Source organism: Cetorhinus maximus, chromosome 23, assembly GCF_964194155.1.
Source record: "Cetorhinus maximus chromosome 23, sCetMax3.hap1.1, whole genome shotgun sequence".
Taxonomy (NCBI): Eukaryota; Metazoa; Chordata; class Chondrichthyes; order Lamniformes; family Cetorhinidae; genus Cetorhinus; species Cetorhinus maximus.
Window position 1 is genome coordinate 58,544,581 of NC_135901.1, and position 25,307 is coordinate 58,569,887.

Here is a 25,307-nt window from a genome sequence, read left to right on the forward strand (position 1 = left end):
AAAGCACCTGAACGATCCCTCATCAGTGTGGGACACCAGTTACCCAGAACTTATAAAGCACTTCTCGCAGTCTGGGCATTTAAAAGGCCACTCGTCAATATGAATTTGTTGATGTGTCTGTTGGTGGGATGACTGAGTAAATCTCTTCCCACACTCAGAGCAGCTGAACAACTTCTCCCCATGAGAATTCGCTGGTGTCTCAGCAGGGTGGATAACTGAATGAATCCCTTCCCACACTCTGTACAGGTGAATGGCCTCTCCCCAGTTTGAGTGTGCTGGTGTATGGTGAGTTCAGATAAACGCCTGAACCCAGTCCCACAGTGAGAGCACCTGAACGGTCTCTCGTCAGTGTGAACACGCTGGTGCGCCAGCAGGTTGGATCAATCAGTAAATCCAGTCTCACACTCGGAGCAGGAGAACAGCTTTTCCCCAGTGTGAACCCGCTGGTGTATCACCAGGCTGGATGACTGAGTGAATCCTTTCCCACAAAAGGAGCAAGTGAATGGTCTCTCCCCAGTGTGAACTCATTGGTCTGTGAGCAGATTGGATGAATTAATGAATCCCTACCCACACTCTGGGCAGGTGAACAGCCTCTCCCCAGTGTGACTGTCCTGATGAGTTTCCAGCTGAACTGTATAAGTGAATCCCTTCCTGCAATCTGCACATTTCCACAGCTTCTCCCCATTGTGGCTGTATTTATGGTTTGACAGGCCAGATGATTCGCTAAAGCCTCCTCTACACACAGAACACGTGTACGGTTTCTCCCCACTGTGAACGGTGCTTTGTCCTTCCATGTTCAAAATCCGATGATATTCAGGTTACGACAAATTGGGTGAGTCCATCAGATCCTGATGTGATGTTTTGTTTCACTTCCCCAAATTAAAATCCTCCCCTTCTAATACCCTGTGAAACTGATTTAAAACAGAAAAAAGGGAGTGAGAGAGAACCCACAAAAACACAAAGGCAGGTTGTGAAATTGAGCTGAATGAATCTGGGAATTTGTGGGGCCGGCACGAGGAAGGAGTGACCATGAAAACTGCTGGATTGTCATAAAAACCCAACTGGTTCACTAATGTCCTTCAGGGAAGGGAACGTGCCACCCGGTCTGGGCCTACACAACACTCTGGACTCCATCGGAGCAAATAAGAGAGCGAGGTGGGCGAGGCACTGGATAAAGCAGAGGGATAAACTCTAAATCTCCATCCCTGGAAGGACCAGGGTAACAGGTGTATGTGAACACCATCACCTCCAAGTTCCCCTCCAAGTTACACACCGTCCTGACTTGTCTGACATTCAGTACTGGATGAACAGAAATTTCCTCTATTTAAATATTGGGAAGACTGAAGCCATTGTCTTCAGTCCCCGCTACAAACTCCACTCCATAGCCACTTGCTCCATTCCTCTACCTTGCTGGGAGTTGGAGTGGACGGACCCGTGGGAGATACTTGGGAGCTGAGAAGTGCCGATAAATATATTACGGGGATTCGAGTGAGGCCTACCTTGCTGGGAGTCAGAGCTTAGCGGACCTGCAGGAGACAGTGGGGAGCAGAGCAACACCTACAAGCACAGACCAGGAATTTGAGTGAGGAACGCCTATACATACAAACGGGGTATTTGAGTGAGGAACGTCTATAAATACAGGGTGAGGATTTGAGTGAGGAATGTGTATAAATACAGAGTGAGGATTTCAGTGAGGAACGCCTATAAATACAGACAGGGTATTTGAGTGAGGAACGCCTATAAATACAGACGGGGTATTTGAGTGAGGAACGTCTGTAAATACAGACGGGGGATTTGAGTGAGGAACGCCTATAAATACAGATTGGGGATTTGAGTGAGGAACGTCTATAAATACAGACCGGGGATTTGAGTGAGGAACGTCTATAAACACAGACGGGGGATTTGAGTGAGGAATGGGCTATTTCACTGTTGCAGCTGCTGTGAGGCAGCAGGAGAGGGGGGAAAGAGGCAACTGTGATGTCACAGGAAGCTGGTACGTTGATTGGTCGGTAAGTGTTGAGTCTAAGGGACAGTGTGTGAAAAACCAGCTCAGGACAGGCGAGTTCAGGTAGATCTATAAATAAAAATAACTTTACAATAATAAACCATATAGATAACAATATGTTTCATCATTCACTTCAGTCATTACTCGTGACAAAACATTAATCTGAAACCCCCTGACCGACCTTACAGAATAGCAGACATTAACCTTGTGTCCAAAACTTACTGTGTGGAGTTTTAATGAGTGATTGTGAAGATGGTTTCTCCAAACCTCCCTGGGTTTCCTTCCTTCCATCTCTCCCTCTCTAACTAAGTTAAACCTGGGATCAGTCTCATGGTCCATTCTGGTTACTGCTTCTCTTCCTGATGACTAATTAACTCCAATTAAACACTGAGAAGACTGAAGACACTGTTTTCAGTCCCTGCTCCAATCTCCATTCCCTAGATACCAACTCAATCCTTCTCCCTGGGAACAGTCTGAGATTAAACCAGTTTGTTGATAACCTCGGTGTTACATTTGATCTCAAGATCAGGTTCTGACCTCATATCGGTGCCGTCACTAAGATCGCCTCTGTAACATCACCCGCCCTCACCCTGTTTCAGTGCATCTGCTGCTGAAACCCTCATCACTGCCGTTGTTACCTCCAGACTTGAACGACTATCCCAACACACTCTTGGCTGATCTCCCACATCCTACTCTCCGTAAACGTGAAGCCATCCAAAAGTCTGCTGTCCACGTCTTCACTCATAGCAAGTACTGTTCCTCTGTCACCCATTTGCTTCCTGACCTGTCTTGGATCCCGGTCAAGCAACAGCTTGATTTTAAAATTCTCATCCTTGTTTTCAAATCCCTCCATGGCCTCGCACTTCCTTATCTCTGTAATCTCCTCCAGCCCTACAACCCTCCGAGATATCTGCACTGCTCGAATTCTGATAGCTTGTACATTCTCCATTTTAATCGCTCCAGCATTAATGACCTTGCCTTAAGTTCCCTCGTTCCCAAATTCTGAAATTCTCTCCCTACACCTCTCCCTCTGTCTACCACATTTTCCTCCTTTAAGACACTTGAGTATTGCTAAAAAAAGAGACATTCTGTTGAAACCTTTTCTCTTGTACTCATCAGGACAGACGCAAGAACATCAAATTTCAAAGATTATAAGTCGGGCTCAAAATGTGGCTTACTTTTGCTTGCTAGAAGCTGCATATATTCATACACAGGGAACTGTCCACTGCAGACAGAAGGTGCATGTCCAGGGATGGGGCCGTTTGTTGAATTAAACAAAAGCATGGAGGATGATAGCTCTTTGGTGAATTCTCCATGGTAATGCCTTGACCAATCAGAGCTGACTGGCCAACCAGTCAACACCCTTTCCTTGTGCGGCACAAATTGTTATTCGCTCAGAAATTTGTTTTTTTTGCATTTGTCCAGAGGAGTGCAACATGAAATATCAGCAAATATGTCTCCCTTTTTCAGCAATACTTAAATTCTGTACTACTGAGTGACTATGGGTTTATAATTCTATTGTTGCTGATCTAAAACTCCTGGCGAACACACATTTTATGAACGTCTCCCTCGGGCTGTTGCTCATTCTCCCCGTGAGGATGACGGCTGCGCATGCGCCCTGTAGCACATTGACCCATCAAGATGGTGGCCGCGCATGCGCCAATCTCCACATTGCCCCTATAAAGATGGCGGCCGTTAACTCGGGCATTTCTCCCGCAGCGCCGAGCAAACCCGGGGATGGTGGATTCTTATTGAGGGATTGGGGCCGGTACCGTGAGTTTATGAAGCTTCCAAATTCATCCGCCGGCCCTATCTCTGTTCACGCGTTTATTTTCGGTTCTGGGTTTGCACTTGGTCTTTGTAAAACCCGCATTTTAAATCCGCTCACTGGAGCTCCCGTCTGTCTCCACGGACTGCGCATGTTTCGACACCGAATGATTGGCGGCAGCTCCGGACCAATAGGAAGAAGGGGCGGAATTGGAGGACCGAGCGGGATCAACTGGTCCTCCAGCCAATCGGAGTGAGAGGGGCGGAGCCTGCTGGGAGTGGAGCATGCGCAGTGTGGGCGGGGGACCGGGATGAAGGCGGTGGAATTTTTTTCCAATAATTTATAAAGGTTTTTCTTATCCCACCTATTTCCATTATTTTTAAATGTATTTCCATCCATTGTTTTATCTCTACCTTTTAGCCTATTTCAATCCCTTCACCCCCCACCCCCACTAGGTCTATCTGTACCTTGCTCGTCCTGCTTTCTACCCTTAATTAGCACATTCCTTAGATAATATCACCACCTTCAACACCTCTTTGACCTTTTGTCTGTGACATCTTTTGGTTATCTCCACCTATCACTGGCCCTCTATCCAGCTCGACTTGTCCCCCCCCCCCCCCCCCACCTCCTTTAAACCAGCTTATATTTCACCTCTCTTCTATTTTTACTTAGTGCTGTTGAAGAGTCATATGGCCTCGAGACGTTAACTGTGTTCCTCTCCGCAGATGCTGTCAGACCTGCTGAGTTTTTCCAGGTATTTTTGTTTTTGTTGCGGTGGAATTTAAAGTCCAGCGGGTGAGAAAGGGCCGAGTGCAGGAGAGGAATGGAGCCGGAGGGTGGACTGGGAGGGTTCACACACACCCGCTGTAGGACTCCAAACCCGGATTAGAAACTCCCGGAGCCCAGTTTATACCGAGTGTTTGGAAACTCCTTTTACAGGGGGTTAGAAGGGGAGGATTTACACACAGCAAACTCCAACCCAGAGAAATGTTTGTCTCTTTGGACTGACCTGCTGAAACACATTGAATTCTCACTGGTGAGAGGCTGTTCAGTTGCTCACAGTGTGGTAAGAGGTTCAGGACATCATCCGAACTGCTGGGACACCAGCGCATTCTCACTGACAAGAGACCTTGTGAGAAGTCCTTTAAAAGGTGTGGGGAAATTTGCTCGTGCTGTCGGTGGGCTCTTAAACTAATTTGGCATGGGGGTGGGATACTGAGTGGAAGTATAGTAGGGGGTGATGTACATAAAAGAATATTAGAAAAAAACAAGTCAGTCTGGAAAGCAAGGTGTACATAGTCAAGTTAAGGCACAAGGCAACATGGCAAGGCTGGATGACATTTCTTTTAATGTAAGGAGTGTTGTGAGTAAGGCAGATGAGTTGCAGATGCTGATTAACACATGGGGATATGATATCATTGCTATCACAGCGACATGGCTGAGGGAGAGGCAGGACTGGCAGCTCAATATTCCGAGATTTAGAATCTTCAGGCGAGACAGGAGGTTGTAAAAGAGATGGTGGTGTCACAATATTGATCAAGGAGTCAATTACTGTAGTATGGAGGGATGGTATCTTAGAAGGTTCCTTAAATCAGGCTGTATAGGTAGAAATTAAAAATAAAAAGGGGGCAATCACATTGTTGGGAGCATACTATAGACCCCCAAACAGTCAGGGAGAGATAGAAGGGCAGATATGTAGGGAAATCTCAGAAGTGTCAAAATAATAGGGTAATAATAGACGGGGATTTCAACTTCCCCAATATTAATTGGGATAAACAAAGTGTGAAAGACTTTGAGGGGGCTGAATTCTTCAAATGTATCCAGGAGAGATTTTTAAGCCAGCACATAGAAAGTCCGACAAGAGAGGTGCTGGACCTTCTTTTACAGAACAAAGCTGGGCAAGTTGTAGAAGTGTCAGTGGGGGAGAAGTTCAGTGATAATGACCATAACTCAGTAAGATTTAAGTAGTTATGGAAAAGGACGAAGATGGATCGAAAATAAGGGTTTTGAATTGGTGGAAAGCCAATTTCAACATGATAAGACAGGACCTGGCCAAAGTGGACTGGGAGCAGCTACTTGTAGGGAAATCAACATCAGAGCAGTGGGAGTCATTCAAAAAGGAAATAATGTGCAGGGCCAACATTTTCCCACAAAGGACCAACTAGTCCAGAGAAACTGGGATGTTGAGGAATTGACAGGATTAGATAAGGGGGGGGGGGAAAGGGAAGTTTATGGTCCATACCGAGGGCTCAAAACAGCAGGAGCCCATGATGGGTAGAGAAAGTGCAGGGGGTTACTTAAAAAAGAAATTAGGAAGGCGAAGAGGGGGCATGAAAAACACAGCTGGGTGAAATAAGTTAAAATCCAAAGGCATTTTATAAGTATATTCAGGGCAAGAGGATCAGCAGGGAAAGATTAGGGGCCATCAGGGACCAAAATGGCAATCTTTGTGAGGAGCTGGAAGATGTAGATGAGGTTTTAAATGCGTGCTTTGCATCTGTATTAACTATACAGAAGGATGATGTAGATATCAGGGAGGGGGACTGTGATACACTTGAACAAATGAGTATTGAGAAGGAGGAGGTATTAGCGGTTTTATTGGGCCTTAAAAGTGTATTAATCCCCAGGCCCAGATGAGATGTATCCCAGGTGCTGTGGGAGGCAAGGGAGGAGATTGCATGGGCCCTGATATTAATTTTCAAATCCTCTCTGGCCACAGGAGGGGTGCCAGAGGACTGGAGGACAGCTAATGTGGTACCATTATTAAAGAAGAATGGCAGGGATAAACCAGGGAGCTAATAGGCCAGTGATTCTAACATCAGTGGTAGGGAAACATTCTGAGGGACAGAATTAATCCCCACGTGGATAGGCAAGAATTAATCAAGGATAGTCAGCATGGCATTGTCAGTGAGAGATCATGTCTAACAAATTTGATTGAATTTTTCGAGGAGGTGACGAGGTGTGTAGATGAGGGTAGTTCAACTGATGTAGTCCACATGGAATTCTCTAAGGCTTTTGACAAGGTTTGGCATGGGAGACAGGTACAGAAGGTAAAAGCCCATGTGATCCAGGGCAATTTGGCAAATTGGATCCAGAATTAGCTCAGTGTCAGGAGGCAGAGGGTGATGGTCAAAGGTTGTTTTTGTGACTGGAAGCCTGTGTCCAGTGGCGTACATCAGGGTTTGGTGCTGGGTCCCTTGTTGTTTTTAGTGGACATTAATGATGTAGGCATGAATGCAGGAGGTATGATCAGTAAGTTCACAGGTAACACAGAAAAATCACTAGTGTGGTAAATAGTGAGGAGGAAACCCTTAGACAACCGGACGATATAGACGGGCTGGTCAGATGGGCAGAAGTGGAAAATGGAATTTAATCCCAAAAAGTGTGAGTTGATGCATTTTTGGAGGACTAACTAGACAAGGGAGTACATGATGAATGGTAGGACCTGAGGAAGTACAGACCCTTGGTGTGCATGTCCATAGATCCTTGAACATAAGAACTAGGAGCAGGAGTGGGCAATTCAGCCCCTCGAACCTGCCCCACCATTCATTAAGATCATGGCTGATCTCATTTTGGCCTCAACTCAAATTTCCCTCCCTCTCCCCCTAACCTTTCAACCCATTACTAATTAAGTCCGTATGGTGAAGGTGCTCGCACAATGCTGTTAGGTAAGGGGCTACAGGTTATTCACCCAGCGATGAGGAAGGGACATTGATATATCTCCAAATCAACAACAACAATTTGTGTTTATATCACACATTTATTGTTATATAGTTTACCAAGACATTTCACAGAAATGTTAGAAACCATGGAGATACTCGGGCAGGTGGCCAATAATTTGGTCAAAGAGGTCGGTCTGAAGGAATATCTTAAAGGATGCAAATGAGGTAGAGAGGCGGAGAGGTTTAGGGCGGGAATTCTAGAGTCTTGGAAACTGACAGAATGGCAACCAGTGATGGAATTATTAAAATCAGTAATTCTCGAATTCAAGAAGAGCAGATATCTCGGGAGGATTGTGAGGCTGGAGCAGGTTACAGAGATGGGAATGATCACAACCATGGAGGAAAACAAGGATGAGTATGTGAAAATTTAGGTGCTGCTTAAATGAGTGCCTTCAAATCATTTGTATAGTTTGTGAATGGCTGTGGGCCAAGCACTGATCCTTGGGGTACCCTACAAATAACAGCCTGTCATCCTGAGAATGAGACATTTATTCCGACTCTCTGTTTTCTGTCTGTTCACCAATTCTCAATCTATAACAGGATATTACCCCAATCCCATGTACTTGATTTCTGTTTATTGACATACTGTGCTTTGTTTAGTAACCTTCTCTCTCTGTCTCTCTCACTCCTCTGTCTCTTTCTCTCTCTGTCACATTGAATTTCTCCAGCCCAGCGAGTTGTGGATGCTCCATCATTGAATATATTTCCGGCTGAGATGGAGAGATTTTTGGTCTCTCAGGGAGTCGAGGGATATGGGGAGTGGGTGGGAAAGTGGAGTTGAAGCCCAAGATCAGCCACGATCGTATTGAATGGTGGAGCAGGCTTGACAGGGTGTTAGAACTTCTCTTGATCCTATTTCGTATGTTCTTATGGAGGCCAGAGTCTTGTGTTGGCCCAGACCGGGTGGCAGGTTCCCTCCCCTGAAGGACATTAGTGAACCAGTTGGGTTTTTATCACAATCCAGCAGTTTTGATGGTCACCTTTTCCTCGTGCCAGCCCCACAAATTCCCAGATTCATTCAGCTCAATTTCACAACCTACCTGTGTTTTTGTGGGTTATCTCTGTTTTACTATATTAAATCAATTCCACAGGGTATTAGAGGGGGAGGATTTGCAGTCAGGAAACTGAAACCAAACATCACATCAGGATCTGATGGAGTCGCCTAATTTATCTTGAACTGAGTATCTTCAGATTTTGAACATGGAAGGAAAAAGCACCGTTCACAGTGGGGAGAAACCGTACACGTGTTCTGTGTGTGGACGAGGCTTCAGCCGATCATCTGACCTGAAGGAGCATAAATGCAGTCACAGTGGAGAGAAACCGTGGAAATGTGGGGACTGTGGGAAGAGATTCAAATCCCCATTGGAACTGGGAAATCATTGGTGCACTCACACTGGGGAGAGACCATTCACTTGCTCTGAGCGTGGGAAGAGACTCACTCAATTATCCAACCTCATGGGACACCAGCGAGTTAACACAGATGAGAAACCTTTTAAATGCCCACAGTGTGAGACGTGCTTCAAAAGTTCTGTGGAACTAAAGTCCCATCAACGTATTCACACTGATGAGAGACCGTTCAGGTGCTCTCACTGTGGGACTGGGTTCAGACGATCATCTCATCTCATCGCACACCAGCGAGTCCACACTGAAGAGAGACCGTTCACCTGTTCCAGGTGTGGGAAGGGATTCAGTCAGTCATCCCACTGGCTAAGACACCAGAGAGTTCACACTGGAGAGAGGCCATTTACCTGCTCCGAATGTGGGAAGGGATTCAGTCAGTCATCCGGCCTGCTGCTGCACCAGAGAGTTCACACTGGAGAGAGGCCATTTACCTGCTCTGAATGTGGGAAGGGATTCAGTTGTTCATCCAACCGGCTAAAACACCAGAGAATTCACACTGGAGAGAGGCCATTTACCTGTTCCGAATGTGGGAAGGGATTCATTCAGTCATCCAACCTGCTGCTGCACCAGAGAGTTCATGCTGGAGAGAGGCCATTTACCTGCTCCGAATGTGGGAAGGGATTCAGTCAGTCATCCATCCTGCTTAGACACCAGAGAGTTCACACTGGAGAGAGGCCATTTACCTGCTCCGAATGTGGGAAGGGATTCAGTGAGTCATCCAGCATGCTGAGACACCAGAGAGTTCACACTGGAGAGAGGCCATTTACCTGCTCTGAATGTGGGAAGGGATTCAGTCAGTCATCCCACCGGCTAAGACACCAGCAAGTTCACAAGTAACTGTCGTGATGGGATTTTGCTCTTAATAACATTCAGGACTGAAGTATGTTCATTATAATGTGTTTCTGTAGACACTAATAAACTCCAGCCCACTGAGATAAAAAGTCAAATAAATCAGCATTGTGTTAAACACAATGCGTTGAACCTTTTTACTATTTTTAACAAGTTAGTTCCTTTTTGATGTTAATAAACTCCAGCCCAGTTACAGATTCTGTATAAAATTGGAATAAATCAGCTTTGCGATGAACAGTTGAGTCGTTTTGATATTTCTAGCACAAGTTAGTTCCTTTTTAAGGGCTCTCCCTCTCCCCTGTCTCCTCCATCCTCACCTCCAGCAACAAGTGTGAGGAGCTCATGGAGCTTCTTTGTCACTAAGATTGAGACATTCCGATCAGCTGCCTCTGCTGCTTCCCTCCCTTCCACTATCCCACCGGGACAAACTATCTCTAAAGATCCCCCTTGTCCGTGATTAAATGACAAAGGGGATGATGGTGCAAGGCAGCATTGGGTGATAATGAGACAAGGAAATAAACTAATGGGTCAAGTGGATAAACAACAGACAGGCCCAGAGGAGAGATAAATGGTAAAAGAAGAACCATTACGATACCCTACTGTCAGAAAAAATGGGAGCAGTGGTTATGATTTGAAATTGTCAAAATGAATGTTGAGTCCAGAAGGATGTAAAGTGTCCAATGAAAGATGGGCTGCTGTTTCTTGAGCTTCCATTGAGCTTCATTGGAACAGTGCAGGAGGCCGAGGTCAGAGTGGGAGTGGGTGGAGATTAAACTGGTAAATGACCAGGACCTCAGGGTCACACTTGGAGACTGAAAGGCGATGTTCCACACAGCAGTTACCCAATTGGGATTTAATCTCCTCAATGTAGAGAAAACCGTACTGTGGTCAGTGAATAGACAATACTGAATAGCAAGAAGTACCAGTAAATCACTGTGCCCCTTGGAAAGTGTTTGGGGCCCTGGAATGTGGGGAGGGAGGAGGTGGACGGGTGCTGCTGCATCTGCTGTGCTTGAATGGAAATGATTCACACTGATGTTCATAAGAACACAAGAAATAGGAGCAGGGTTGGACCAAAAGGTCCCTTGAGCCTGCTCCACCATTAAATGTTCTTCCAGCTCAACTCCATTTTCCCATCCTATCATCATATCCCTTAGTGCCCAAATATTTATGGATTTCCATCTTGAATATATCAAGGTGGAGAACAACAGACTCAGTGCAACTATTAATCTGGGAAATGCACAAACAAGGTCCATGTGAGTTACAAATTCACCTCTTCACTGCTTGGTAATCATGTTAAATGAGCTTTACACTGGCCCCATGCTGAAATCTAGTCATTCTCTGACAGGTATTCTTAATGGTATAATTAGCAAATTTAGAATGAAAAATACCCTCCGCTTCACTGTAAGGCTGAGAGACAACTTTGTAATTGATTCATTATGTCACAGAGCGGCTCATTAGATCTGCTCATTTCATCTAATCTTATTTTCAGTTTATGGGAGAATGGCTGAAACAGGGGATGGTGAATAACAGCTCGAAACCATATTCCCTCTCCCACTGCAAGAATGATCCTTACAACATACAGGAATTTGGGACAATGTGACTTTGATGCTCAGATTAGCTCTGCCTCCATATTATAGGAAGGAGCGAAGCACTGGGGGTGGTGCAAAAAAGATTTACCGGAATGATGGCAGAATTGGAAAATATGTCAAATTCACCGAGATTTAACGGATTGAAAAGTTTTTCTCTGGAAATGAAAGTGAATAATGACCTGACTAAGGCCTTTAAGATAATGAAAGGGGTTGACAGGGTAGACAAGTGGAAGAGTTTTCCACTTGTAGATGGTTGAGAATAAATGTACATTAGTCATCAATAAATCTAATTCACAATTCATATGCAACTTCTTCAATCAGAGATAAAAGCAGAAAATCATGGAAATACTCCGCACATCCAGGAGAATCTGTGAATTGAGAAATAGAGTTAAGTTTTCAAGTCTGCTCACTGATGCAGTGCAATTCTGATGGAAAGCCACAGCCCTGAAATTTAAATACATCTTTCACTATCCACAGACACTGCCAGATCTGCTGAAAATTCCAATATTCTGTTTTTTTATTTCAGATTTACAGCACCACCTTTCTCTAACTGTGGTTGAGAATGTAGAGCACATTCTCAGAAGGGTTTGAGATCCCTGTGTGAGCTGAACACTTATGTTGCAAAATCACGCCATGAAATCACACCACCTGAATCTGGAAATGGATTCACCTCGTTATTCCATTTTCTGACACAGCAGCACAGTCATACCTGTGGGAGACCATTCAGATACTTCATGTGTGCAACCCTTTGCTCACTGCCCACCAGCTAACACTCCAGTTTTAGAAGGTCAAAGGATTAGATCCACAATTGCTACATTCCAACTGACAAGACAGAGTTTCAGTCGTCAGAATATGGGGAGAAAAATCACTTGTCTGCGCCGCTGCTGAGACTCCAGTGAGTTCAGATCTAACTGTCAGGGTTTGATCTGTTGTTAATTACACCCAGGACAGAACTATGGTGGAGGGGCCGTGCACTATGGTTGCCATATCAATATTAATAATTTTATACATTAGCCCCCTATGGCGCCAATCATCATCGGAACATTAAACATAATTATCTTTACAGAAAAGGCCTTTCAATGGCGGTACGTTTACCCAGGATTCAGTGGGGGGCAGAATGTGCTCTATCCTCACGACAGGCGGTCCTCGCGCAGGCGCAGTAGTTGGCTGTGACTGGTACATGCGCATTGCGATCTCTGACTGGAGCATGCGCAGTACCATCTGGAGCTGGTGGAAGACGCTGAGAAATGGCGAACACAGGCGAGTAAAAGGAGCCGGTGAGTGGGGGAGGGATGGAGGCGGCGGAGTGGACGGGGAGGCTTCATGAAGACCCTGCGAAGGTCTGAAATCTTGAATAAGAAGCTACCGGTCCTGCGGTTACACCGAATGGAGAGGGGACAACTCTGACCCGCGGCTCCTCTCGGAGACAGGCCCGAGTTAACAACCGCCATCTTCACGGGGGCAATGTGCAGCAGGACGCATGCGCGGCCATCCTGGTCCAGGTAGCAGGAGAAGAGGATATTGTGCATTTCTATCCTGGACTGACAGGGATGGATTTTGGAAACTCCTTTGGCAGGGGGTTAGAAGGGGAGGATTTACACACAGCAAACTCAAACCAGGAGAAATGTTTGTCTCTCAATTTGTATCTTCGACTGACGGTTAGTGTTTCTGTAAATTTCTGATAATGGATCTTTGAAGTTAAGGGTTGACAGATGGGAAACTCAAATCAAATATCCATTCAGATCTGGCAGAGTCACTCGATTCGTGAGGACCTGAATATCATCGGCCTTTAAATCTGGAAGGTAAACAGTTGGCCTGTCTGTCTGTGGGCAAAGGTTACTTGTAGGAGAAAGAATAATTAACTGGGGAAAGCCAACTTCAGTAAGGTGAGAATGGATCTGACCCAGTAAAGTGGAATCAAAGGTTGGCACTAGAAACTGTAATTGAGGAATGGGCTGCCTTAAAGAGGAAATAGATCAGACATAGTAATGACATATTCTTACAAATGAGGAAGGTATGGCTAACATATCCACAGCTCACTAAATAAGAGAAGAGATTAAGATGGAGATGAATAAGTCTGCTAACAGAGATATCAGGTGGCTAATACAACCGAGAGACAGGATAAAGAAAGAATATTCAGAGAGAAATTGGAAAAAGAAAGTAAGAGAAGCAAAGAGAGAGTATGAGAAGAGACTGGCAGCTAACATGGAAGGAAATCAAAACGCTTTCTCTGGCTGATACCTAGTAACAGGCCGGTAAAAGGAGAAAGGGGCTGATTAGGGATTTTAAAAAAGGTGATTTACCCATTGGCACAGGGGGCATGGATGAGGTATAAATGAATATTTGGCATCTGTCGTTACCAAAGAAGATGATGCTGCACAGGTCATGGTTAAAGAGGAGGTAGTTCAAACACTTGTGGTGTTTAATATTGATAAGGAGAAGGTATTATATAGGCTGTCTGATAAAGTTGACAAGGCACCAGGATTGGATGAGATGTATCCAAGGATACTGAGGGAATTCAGAGTGGAAATTGTGGAGGCACTGACCATATTATTCCAATCTTCTTCAGACCCATGAGTGGTGAGAGAGGACAGGAGAATTGAAAATCATACACCTTTGTTCAAAAAGGGTGTAATGATCAGCCCAGCAACTACCAGACCAGTCAGTTTAGCCTTGGGAGTGATAATTCTGGACAAAATTAATAGTCACTTAAGCAAATGTGGGCTAATTCAGGAAAGCCAGCACAAGTTTGTTAAGGGAAAATCATGTTAAACTAACTTGCTTAAGGTTTTTCAAGAGTTAACAGTGTAGTTGATAAGGGTAATGCTGTTAATGTGGTGTACATAGTCTTCCAAATGGCATTAGGTAAAGTGCTACATAACAGACTTGTGAGCAAAGTTATAGCTCATAGAACAAAATGGGCAGCAGCAACATGGGTACAAAATTAACTGAATGACAGGAAACAGAGAGTAATGATTTTTCAGAATGGAGGAAGGTTGAAAGTGGATTTCCCCAGGAGTCAGTGTTAGGACTCCTGCTCCTATGACCTAGACCTTAGTGTTCAGGCACAATTTTGAAATTTATGGGCACAGACTGTGTAGAAGGTCCTTTCCCTGGTGGACCTTAGTGAACCAGTTGAGTTTTTGTGACAATCCAGCATCTTTCGTGGTCACTTTTTCCTCGTGCCTGCCCCACAAATTCCCAGATTCATTCAGCTCAGTTTCACAACCTGCCTTTGTGTTTTTGTGGGTTCTCTCTCACTGCCTCTTTCTGTTTTAAATCAATTCCACAGGATATTAGAAGGAGAGGATTTGCAGTCAGGAAACTGAAACCAAACATCACATCAGGATCTCGTGGAGTTCCACAGTTTATCGTAACCTGAATGTCATCGGATTTTGAACATGGAAGGAAAAAGCACCGTTCACAGTGGGGAGAAACCGTACGTGTTCTGTGTGTGGACGAGGCTTCAGCCAATCATCTAATCTGGCAGGACATAAATGCATTCCCAACAGGGAGAAACCGTGGAAGTGTGGGGACTGTGGGAAGGGATTCAATTGAATGGAAAGACATCAGTGCAGTCAAACAGCAGAGAGACCGTTCATCTGCTCCGACTGTGGGAAGGGATTCACTCGTTCATCCTACCTACTGAAACACCAGCGAGTTCACACTGACGAGAGACCTTTTAAATGCTTGGACTGTGGGAAGTGCTACAAAAGTTCCTGGGAACTGATGTCCCATCAACGTGTTCACACTGACGAGAGACTGTTCAGCTGCTCTCACTGTGGGACTGGGTTCAGGCGATCAACTCATCTGACTGTGCACCAACGAATTCACACTGGGGAGAAGCCATTTATCTGTTCCAAGTGTGGGAAGGGATTCACTCAGTCATCCAACCTGCTGAGACACCAGCATGGTCGCACTGGAGAGAGGCATTTCACCTGTTCAGAATGTGGGAAGGGATTCACTGATTCATCCCATCTGTTGATGCACCAGCGAGTTCACAGTGACGAGAGACCATTCAGGTGCTCTCACTGTGGGACTGGGTTCAGGCGATCAGCTAATCTTATTTCACACCAGTGAGTTCACACTGGGGAGAGGCCTTTCACCTGCTCTGTGTGTGGGAAGGGATTTACTCAATCATCCAACCCTCTGAGACACCAGCAAGTTCACACTGGGGAGAGACCGTTCACCTGCTTTGAGTGTGGGAAAGGTTTCACTCAGTCATCCAACCTTCTGAGACACCAGCGAGTTCACGAGTAACTACAGTGATTGAGTTTTGCAACTGAACCATGTTTCACTGGGGTCTGTTTCTGCTGATGTTCGTAAACTCCAGCCCAGTTATAGGTGTCAATGTTCTGGATAAAAATAAAATCAATAAGCTTTCTATTAAATAGATGATGTTGAATCTTTTTACTATCCCTAAGACATTAGTTCCTTTTGAAGGGCTCTCCCTCTCCCCTATCTCCTCCATCCTCCCCTCCAGCAACAAGTGTGAGGAGCTCATGGAGCTTCTTTGTCACTAAGATTGAGACAATCCGATCAGCTGCCTCTGCTGCTTTCTTCCCTTCCACTAGCCCATCGGGACAAACTTTCTCTAAAGATCCCCCATGTCTGAGCTCTGAACCCATATCTTTCTCCAGTTTCTCTCCCATCTCCCCTTCCTGCCCTCTCAGAGCTCACTTTGCCCATGAGACCCACCTCCTGCTCCATCAACCCTATTCCCACTGAACTGCTGATCACCCATTTTCCCCATGTTCACTGATATTAACGGTTCTCTCTCTCCTGGTACTGCCCATCTCTCCTTCAAATCTGCCATCATCACCTGTCCTCAATAAAACCAACACTTGACCCCACGATCCTATTAACTCCCGCTCCAGCTCCCACCTCCTTTCGCTCTCCAAAATCCTGATCACCTCCCAAACCCATGCTCACATTTCCCAGAACTCCATGTTTAAATCCCTCCAATAAGATCTCTGTCTCTGTCACGGGATCGAAACAGCTCTTCCCAAAGTCACCAATGACACCCGATGTGAATGTGACAAAGGAAAACTCCCTCATTGTCCTTCTCGGCCTGTCTGCAGCCTCGAACAACGTGGACCAAACCGTCCTCCTCCAACGCCTCTGCACTGGTGGCCAGCTGGGTGGGACATGATGAAACGATGTACAAGCAATTCAAGGGCTGACTGACTTCAAGAAATAACCGGTCAGACAGAGAATGTCACCGTTAAACAAGGAGAGTCCGTGGTTTCAGTGAATGAACCGACAGAAGGGTGTTGTGGAGAATCTAAAACACTCGACATGAGTCAGCTGTGTGATGGAAAAGCAACATTAACAACAAATATGGGGATACAGGAGAGCTCCAAAGACATCTCATCGATACAAGTTTCTCCCGTACGTTTGGAGTATTTTGTAGACATTACAGCATTGATCATGATTACAGAATGAACCGTGTGCCCTTGTTTATAATTTCGATCCTGTACGTTCATGCCTATGTAGAAATGGTCTGCACCCATACCTGGTTCCTCTGTTACTCCCCTCCCACCCCACACCACAAGTGCACTTCCTCTGACCTTTTTGACTTTCTAGTTCCTTCTCACTGTCTCCCTTTCCATCAAAAATCAGCAAATTGTTAAAAAAATCAATGTAAAAATAATGTCTAACCTTGTAATCCTGACATTAGCAAGAAGTCACCTTATGTCCCCGTTGGACATCTGTCCATTCGACCATACCCTAATCCTTCTGTTAGTCCTAAATTAATTATGTCAGCCAGGCTAAGCAGAATTAATAACTTGAAGCATGTATGTGTTAATGACGCATTCCCCCCTTTCAAGGGTTAGGACAGGTTAGGAAGAAGGTTCATATTGTCATCATTCAGAACAACCCAGATTACAAAGGAACAGCTGATCTCAAAGACAACCTCTTGTAGTGTGTGTGGAGGAGGTGTGCTGAATCGGGTTTAAATGGGTTAAATGATATATGTTTTCTATATTAGACAATCACATTAAAATCTGGAACTCAGATGGGGATATGGATTTGTGTTAGGTGGGAAGAACTGGATCAGTGTATTACTCCAGGAAGCCTAATGATCAGAGGGACAGTATTTCAGAACTGATTCCTGTGATAGCAGCAATCCCATTGCTCTCTGTGAAAAAGACCAATGGAAATATTTAAAGTGCAAACCATAGGCGTGTTGGTGGATGTTGTACACAAGGAATTTGTGAACTATCTGAGGATAATAGTGAGGGGAAAGGAATGGATCTGGAAAGCAGCAGACACTTCATGTTGCTCCAGGAGAAGTGGGGCCTGGTTGTATAGGTGTCAGGCTTTACACAGCACATGGTCAGCCTGTGGTTTCACCCTGGATGTAAGATCTCCGAATCGTACCATTCACACCACTGGATGGGATTCTCAGGAGCCATGTTGTCTGCTTGGAGAGGAAGGTTTGTGTTATAGCTAATGAGAAGTAGCACAGACAACCACACACAGAGACCTACACACACTCAGACAACCTCTCCACACCCATACACTTTTACACACACTTCCACACTCAGGGATACACCCGCACCCATTCAAACAGACACATGAGGACACATTCTATCTTATCAGGTGGACAACACCGACCAAAGTGACTAATACTGGGGATAAAGTATTGGTGCCTGTGAAGAACACTGTTTTTGGCACATTCAAGTCAACATCACCCTCCATAGCCCGTGAGCGGTTTTGACCATCCAATCTCACCCCTTTCTCTGAACATTAAATCTACATTGAACAACATCTGGGACAGAGGCTACAACACAATTAGAACAATGAGCTGTCTTTTGCCAGTGACAGTGGGAGGTAGTGTAAATTTCAGAACAACATCCTGGATAATTACAGCCTCTAATTTCCTCTTGGAATGACTTAAAATGTCAATTCCTCTCATGTTGATGGTCTGTTTGATGAGAGAATTCTGAGACAGGTCACATGGGGAAAGAATATAATGTTGTTTTGACTCTGTATCCAATATTCCCCTGAGTTTGTTCATTGCTGCCCCAATGTCCTGAGACATGTTCCTATGTTCAAAAAGAACTAATTTGTATCAGCAATATTAAAAAAGACTCAATACACCATGTGTTTAACACAAATCTGATTCATCTGATCGTTATCCAAGATAGAAACCCCTATAACTGGGCTGGAGTTTATTAACATCAGCAGAAACAGACCCCAATGAACATGGTTCAAGCCTGCATGTGATTCACAGCAAAATCCAATCACTTGTTAATTGTGAACTCACTGGTGTTTCAGCAGGTTAGCGACTGAGTGAATCCTTTCCCACACTCGGAGCAGCTGAACGGCCTCTCTCCAGTGTGAACTCGCTGATGTATAGTGAGTTGAGATGACCATCTGAACCCAGTCCCACAGTGAGAGCACCTGAACGGTCTCTCATCAGTGTGAACATGTTCATGGTGCATCAGTTCACTGGAACTTTTAAAGCACTTCTCACAGTCTGGGCATTTAGATCTTTCATTAGTGTGAATTTGTTGATGTGTCTGTAGGTGGGATGACTGAGTAAATCGCTTCCCACACTCGGAGCAGCTGAACAACTTCTCCCCAGTGTGAACTCGCTGGTGTCTCTCAAGGTTATTCAAATGGGCGAATCTTTTCCCACACTCGGAGCAGCTGAATGGCCTCCCCTCAGTGTGAGTTTGTTCGTGTCTCAGCAGGCTGGATAACTGAGTGAATCCCTTCCCACACTCTGTACAGGTGAATGGCCTCTCCCCGGTGTGAGTGTGCTGGTGTATGGTGAGTTCTGATAAATATATGTTTTCTTTACCACCTGATCCACCTGTCCTGCCACATTCAGGGACCTGTGGACATGGACTCCGAGGTCTCTCACTTCCTCTACCCCTCCCAATGTTCTCCTGTTTATTGTGTATTCTCCAGCTTTGTTTGCCCTCCCCAAATGCATTAGCATGAATTATCTTTCTGTTTTACAGCTGATTTAAAGTTGCAGATTTTGCTAAAAGTTTAAATTGGGATTGATATTCAAAGTTAGCTATTTAACTGCAGAAATAACTTCAGCTGGGGGTCAGTGAATTAAGAGGAAAGATCCCAGACAGCGGTTCTTCAAGGTGCACTGCAGGCCCGACAGCTCAATCAGCTCCACTCTCAGCTCAGGAGAGCTCAACAACTCCACATCCTGTCCACAGGGGAGTTCTCCTGGTGCAGTGGGACCAACATTCGTGCTTTAACTAACACCACCAAAAAAACTAGATTAATCAGTTATTCTGATTGCTGTTTGTGGAATCTTACTGTGCACAAACAGGTTGTTCTGAAACAGGAACAACTTATATAAAACATCCCAAGGTGCTTCAGAAGAGTTTCCTAAAGAAAAAACTGACAAGTCACATAGGGAGATATTAGGGTCAATGGACAAAGCCGTGATTGAAGAGGTAAATTTTAACCAACATCTTTAATCAGGAGAGAGAGCTGGAGGGGTGGAGAAGTTGAGGGAGAGAATTTCAAAGCTTCACACCTAGGCACGGTCATCAGTGGTGGAGTAATTAAAGTCAGGGATGCCAAAGAGGCCAGGAGGATGAGTGCTGAAATCTAGGAGGGTTGTAGGACTGGAGATTAGAGAGATAGAGAGTGATGAGGCCAGGAGGGATTTGAAACAAGTGTGCAATTTTAAAATGGAGACATTGCTTGACCAGGAGCCAATGTGGGTCACTGAGCACAGGGCTGATGGGTGAACGGGATTTGAGGTGAGAACACACAGGCACAGAGTTTTTGATGATCTCATGATTCCATGTGGGACGGGGTGAATGTGAGAGGCCAGCCAGGAATGTATTGGAATCATCAAGTCTAAAGGTAACACGGATATGGATGAGAGTTTTAACAGATGGGGTGGGGTGGAGACAGGCAACGTTATGGAGATTGAAATATCTGGTGTTAGTGATGGTGCGGATATGTGGTCAGAAACTCACCTTGGAGTCAAATAAGACACCGAGATTGTGAACAGTGGTTCAACCTCAAACAGTTCCCGGAGAGAGGGATGGACTCGGTAGTTAGGGAATGGAATTTGTAGTGTTGATCGAAGACAATGGCTTTGATCTTCCCAATTTTTAATTGGAGGAAATTTCTGCTCATCCACTACTGGATTTGGGATAAGCAGTTGGATAATTTAGTAACAGTGGAGGAATGGAGAAGGATGCTGGTGAGGTAGAGCTGGGTGTTGTCAGTGTACATGTGAAAACTAACACGGTGCTTTTGGATGATGTCACCGAGTGGCAGCATGGAGATGAGAAATAGGAGGGGCCAAGGATAGATCCTTCGGGGACACCAAGTACAAGGACTTTAGAGAGGAAAGGGAGGTTGGAGCTAGGGCAGTAGTTTGTGAAGACAATGGGGGATCAGAGATTGTTTTTTTCGATGGGTGATGACGATGCATTGAAAGGTGAAGAGGGACAGTCCCAGGAGAGAGAGAACACCATTAATAATATCAGCTACATGGAGAAATTAGATGATCAGCAGTTTAGTGGAATAGGATCGATAGATCAGGAGGTGGGTCTCATGGACAAGATGTGCACTGAGAGGGCACGAGGGGAGATGGGAAAGAAACTGGAGGAAGATGTGGGTTCAAGGTTCAGACAAGGGGAACTTTAGAGACAGTTTGACCAAGTGGGCTAGTGGGAGGGAGGGAAGCAGCAGAGGCAGCTGATCAGATTGTCTGAATCTTAGTGACAAAGAAGCTCCATGAGCTCCTCACACTTGTTGTTGGAGGTGAGGGTGGAGGAGGCAGGGGAGAGGGAGGGTCCTTCAAAAGGAACAAACTTGTGTTCGAGGCATTAAAAAGATTCAACTCACAGTATTTCATACAAAGCTGATTTATTTGACTTTATCATATATATTTTTTAAATATTAAACTTATAACTGGGCTGAAATTTACTAACATCAGCAGAAACAGACCCCAATGTACATGCTTCACTCCTGGATGAGACTAACAGGAAAATCCACTCAATGTTATGAGTTACTTGTGAACTTGCTGGTGCCTCAGCAGGCTGGATGACTGTGTGAATCCCTTCCCACACTTGGAGCAGGTGAATGATCTCTCCCCAGTGTGAGTTCGCTGGTGTACAGTGAGTTGAGATGATTCCCTGAACCCAGTCCCACAGTGAGAGCAGCTGAACGGCCTCTTGTCAGTGAGAACACGTTGATGGTATGTCAGGTTCCCGGAGCTTTTGTAGCATTTCCCACAGTCTGGGCATTTAAAAGGTCTCTTGTCAGTGTGAACTCGCTGGTGTGTCAGCAGGTGGGATGATTGAATGAATCCCATCCCACACTCGGAGCAGGTGAATGGTCTCTCCCCTGTGTGAATTCGCTGGTGTCTGACCAGGAAGGATGACTCAGTGAATCCCTTCCCACACTCAGAGCAGGTGAACGGTCTCTCCCCAATGTGAAGTTGCTGGTGTTAATGCAGCCCTGATGATCAGGTGAACTCCTGCCCACACTGGGAGCAGGTGAACGGTCTCTCCCCTGTGTGAAGTTGCTGGTGCTAATGCAGCCCTGATGATCGGGTGAACTCCTGCCCACATTCGGTGCAGGTGAACGGTCTCTCCCCTGTGTGAACTCGCTGGTGTTGTACCAGCCCTGATGGTCGCGTAAATCCACTCCTACAATTGGGGCAGACGAACGGCTTCTCCCCAGTGTGAACTCGCTGGTGTGTCAGCAGGCTGGACGATCGAGTAAATCCCTTCCCACATACGAAGCAGATGAACGGCTTCTCCCCAGTGTGAACTCGCTGGTGTCTCAGCAGGCTGGACGATCGAGTAAATCCCTTCCCACATATGAAGCAGATGAATGGCCTCTCCCCAGTGTGACTGCGCCGATGAGTTTCCAGCTCAGACGGGAATCTGAATCCCATTCCACAATCCCCACATTTCCACGGTGTCTCCCCACTGTGAACGGTGCTTTGTCCGTCCATGTTCAATAGGGCGACTCCGTCAGATCCTGATGTGATGTTTGGTTTCAGTTTCCCGACTGCAAATCCTCCCCTTCTGATACCCTGTGAAATTGATTTAAAACAGAAAAAGGGGAGTGAGAGAGAACCCACAAAAACACAAAGGCAGGTTGTGAAATTGAGCTGAATGAATCTGGGAATTTGTGGGGCCGGCACGAGGAAAAAGTGACCATGAAAACTGCTGGATTGTCATAAAAACCCAACTGGTTCACTAATGTCCTTCAGGGAAGGGAATCTGCCACCCGGTCTGGGCCTACACAAGACTCTGGTCTCTTTAGGAGCATAAGTAGTGATCAAGAGAAGTCCTGACATCCCGTCGAGCCTGCTCCACCATTCAATACGATCGTGGCTGATCTTGGGCTTCAACTGCACTTTCCCGTCCACTCCCCATATCCCTCGACTCCCTGAGAGACCAAAAATCTCCCCATCTCAGCCTGAAATATATTTAATGATGGATCATCCACAACCTGCTGGGCTGGAGAATTCTATGTGACACAGAGAGAGAGAGAGAGAGAAGGGGAGTGGGAGAGGCAGGGAGAGAAGGGGCGTAGGAGAGACAGAGAGAAGAGGACTAGGAGATGCAGAGAGAGAAGGGGAGTGGGAGAGACAGAGAGAGAAGGGGAGTGGGAGAGCCAGAGAGAGAAGGGGTGTGGGAGAGGCAGAGAGACAAGGGGAGTGGGAGAGGCAGAAAGAGAAGGGGAGTGGGAGAGACAGAGAGAGAAGGGGAGTGGGAGAGGCAGAGAGAGGAGAGTGGGAGAGGCAGAGAGAGAAGGGGAGTGGGAGAGGCAGAGAGAGAAGGGGAGTGGGAGTGTCAGAGAGAGAAGGGGAGTGGGAGAGGCAGAGAGAGAAGGGGAGTGGGAGGGGCAGAGAGAGAAGGGGAGTGGGAGAGGTAGGGAGAGAAGGGGAGTGGGAGAGGTAGGGAGAGAAGGGGAGTGGGAGAGGCAGGGAGAGAAGGGGAGTTGGAGAGGTAGGGGATGAGGAGAGGGTTGTTATAGACCTACAAGTAAACCAGAACTTTGACAAAACTTCCCAAACCCTCAACCTCCACCACCTAGAAGGACCAGGGTAACAGGTGTATGTGAACACCATCACCTCCAAGTTCTTCTCCAAGTCACACACCATCCTGGCTTGTGTGACATCCAGTACTGGATGTACAGAAATTTCCTCCATTTAAATATTGAGAAGACTGAAGCCACTGTCTTCAGTCCCCACTACAAACTCCACTCCCTATCCACCGACTCCATCCCTCTCCCTGACAACTGACTGAGACTGAACCAGACTGTTCACAACCATGGTGAAATATTTCACCCCAAGATGAGCTTCCAACCACATATCCACATCATCACCAAGACCGCCTATTTCCACCTCAGTAACATCGCCCGACTCCAGCCTAGTCTCAGCTCATCTGCTGCTGAAACTCTCATCCATTCCTTTGTTACCTCTAGACTTAACTATCCTAACGCACTCCCGGCCGGCCTCCCACATTCAACCTCCCTGTAACCTTGAGGTCATCCAAAACTCTGCTACCCGTGTGCTTACTCGCACCAAGTCTTGTTCACCCATCACCCCTGTGCTCACCGACCTACAAAGGCTCCAGGATAAGAAGCAAAATTTTAAATTTCTCAGCCGTATTTTCAAATCCCTCCAGCTCTCACCCTCCCTATCTCTGTAATCCAGCCTCACAACCCTCTGAGGTATCTCAGCTCCTCTAATTCCGGCCTCCTGAGAATTCCTGATTTTAATCGCTCCATCATTGGTGACCATTCTTTCATTTGCCTTGGCCACAAGCTCTGGAATTCCCTCCCTAAACTTCTCCACCTCACTTTCTCCCCTTTAAGATGCTCCATAAAACCGACCCATTTGAGCAAGCTTTTGGTCACCTGCCCTAATATCTCCTTATGTGGCTCAGTGTCAAACCTTGCTTTGCAACATTTCTATGAAATGCCTTGGAATATTGTCTTACATTGAAAGTGCGATATAAATGCAATAATTTGTCATATATCACTGTTCCTTCATCATCGCTGGGTGAATAACCTGAAACTCCTTACCTAACAGCATTGTGGGAGCATCATCACCACATGGACTGCAGCGGTTCAAGAAGGTCAAACATCATCTTCCCCACAGGCAACTGGGGATTGGCAATATTTGCTGGTATCTGTGGAGAGAGAAACAGAGTAAACATTTCAGGCCATGCAGAATGAATTGCAGAGAATAAAAATTATACAGAATTTGATGGTCAATATAAGCTCAGAAGTGGAAGGGAAATGGACTATAGCGCGAGAAAAACAATTCCTGACTGTGAAAGATGGGAATGTAAAGCTGGGAAGCCATCAGCACATGGTCAGGGTTGGGGAGCGATGGAAACTTCATTTAGACACTGTCAGCAGAAGTAACAGTAAAATCCTAAATGGAGCTAAAATACACCCATTATTAGAGACAGAGGAAGTTAGACAATGGCAGAGAGGTGATCAGGGAGGGCAGAGGTGAAACAGAGGAATGGATGAACATGGATTTAGATCCACAGTAAAGAAGTGACACCAGCCCCTGAGGCATGAAACCTCTTACAGATGACAGAGCACAGTACTAAAGGTCTCGACTGTAGATGAATGGTAAAAAACATGCAGCTCTGAAATAAGTTCAGAGTTTGCAATGTTAAACTCTCCTGCTGGATCCTGCAGCTAGAATGATATCAGAAGCACTGAAGTCAGAGAAAAATCTCCCAGTTGAGGAAATACATGGGGAGCAGGGTGATGTCACCGTGTAATTGTCGATGTGTGATGATGTCACAGTGCAATTGTTGATGTGTGATGATGTCACAGACAAACACGGAACATCTGGGTCTGTGCAAACCAGTGATCACCACACATTATGAAGGATGTGGAGGGTCCTCGAGAGGGGGCAGAGGAGATTTACCAGAATGGGTCGAGGGATGAGGGACATTGTAAGGTTAGTTTGGAGAAACTGGGGTTGT

The 25,307-nt window shown here is 45.8% G+C and overlaps 1 protein-coding gene across 1 annotated transcript in view; it reads left to right on the plus strand.

Moving 5' to 3' along the window:
* Nucleotides 1-18,061, plus strand: part of LOC144698064 (uncharacterized) — a 56,623-nt gene extending 38,562 nt beyond the window's left edge. Inside the window, 3 exon segments of the mRNA XM_078569992.1 lie at nt 9,022-9,693; nt 15,135-15,581; nt 17,944-18,061. Coding sequence (XP_078426118.1) covers nt 9,022-9,693; nt 15,135-15,581; nt 17,944-18,061 — 1,237 coding nt within the window.
* The last annotated feature ends 7,246 nt before the right edge of the window (nt 18,062-25,307 follow it).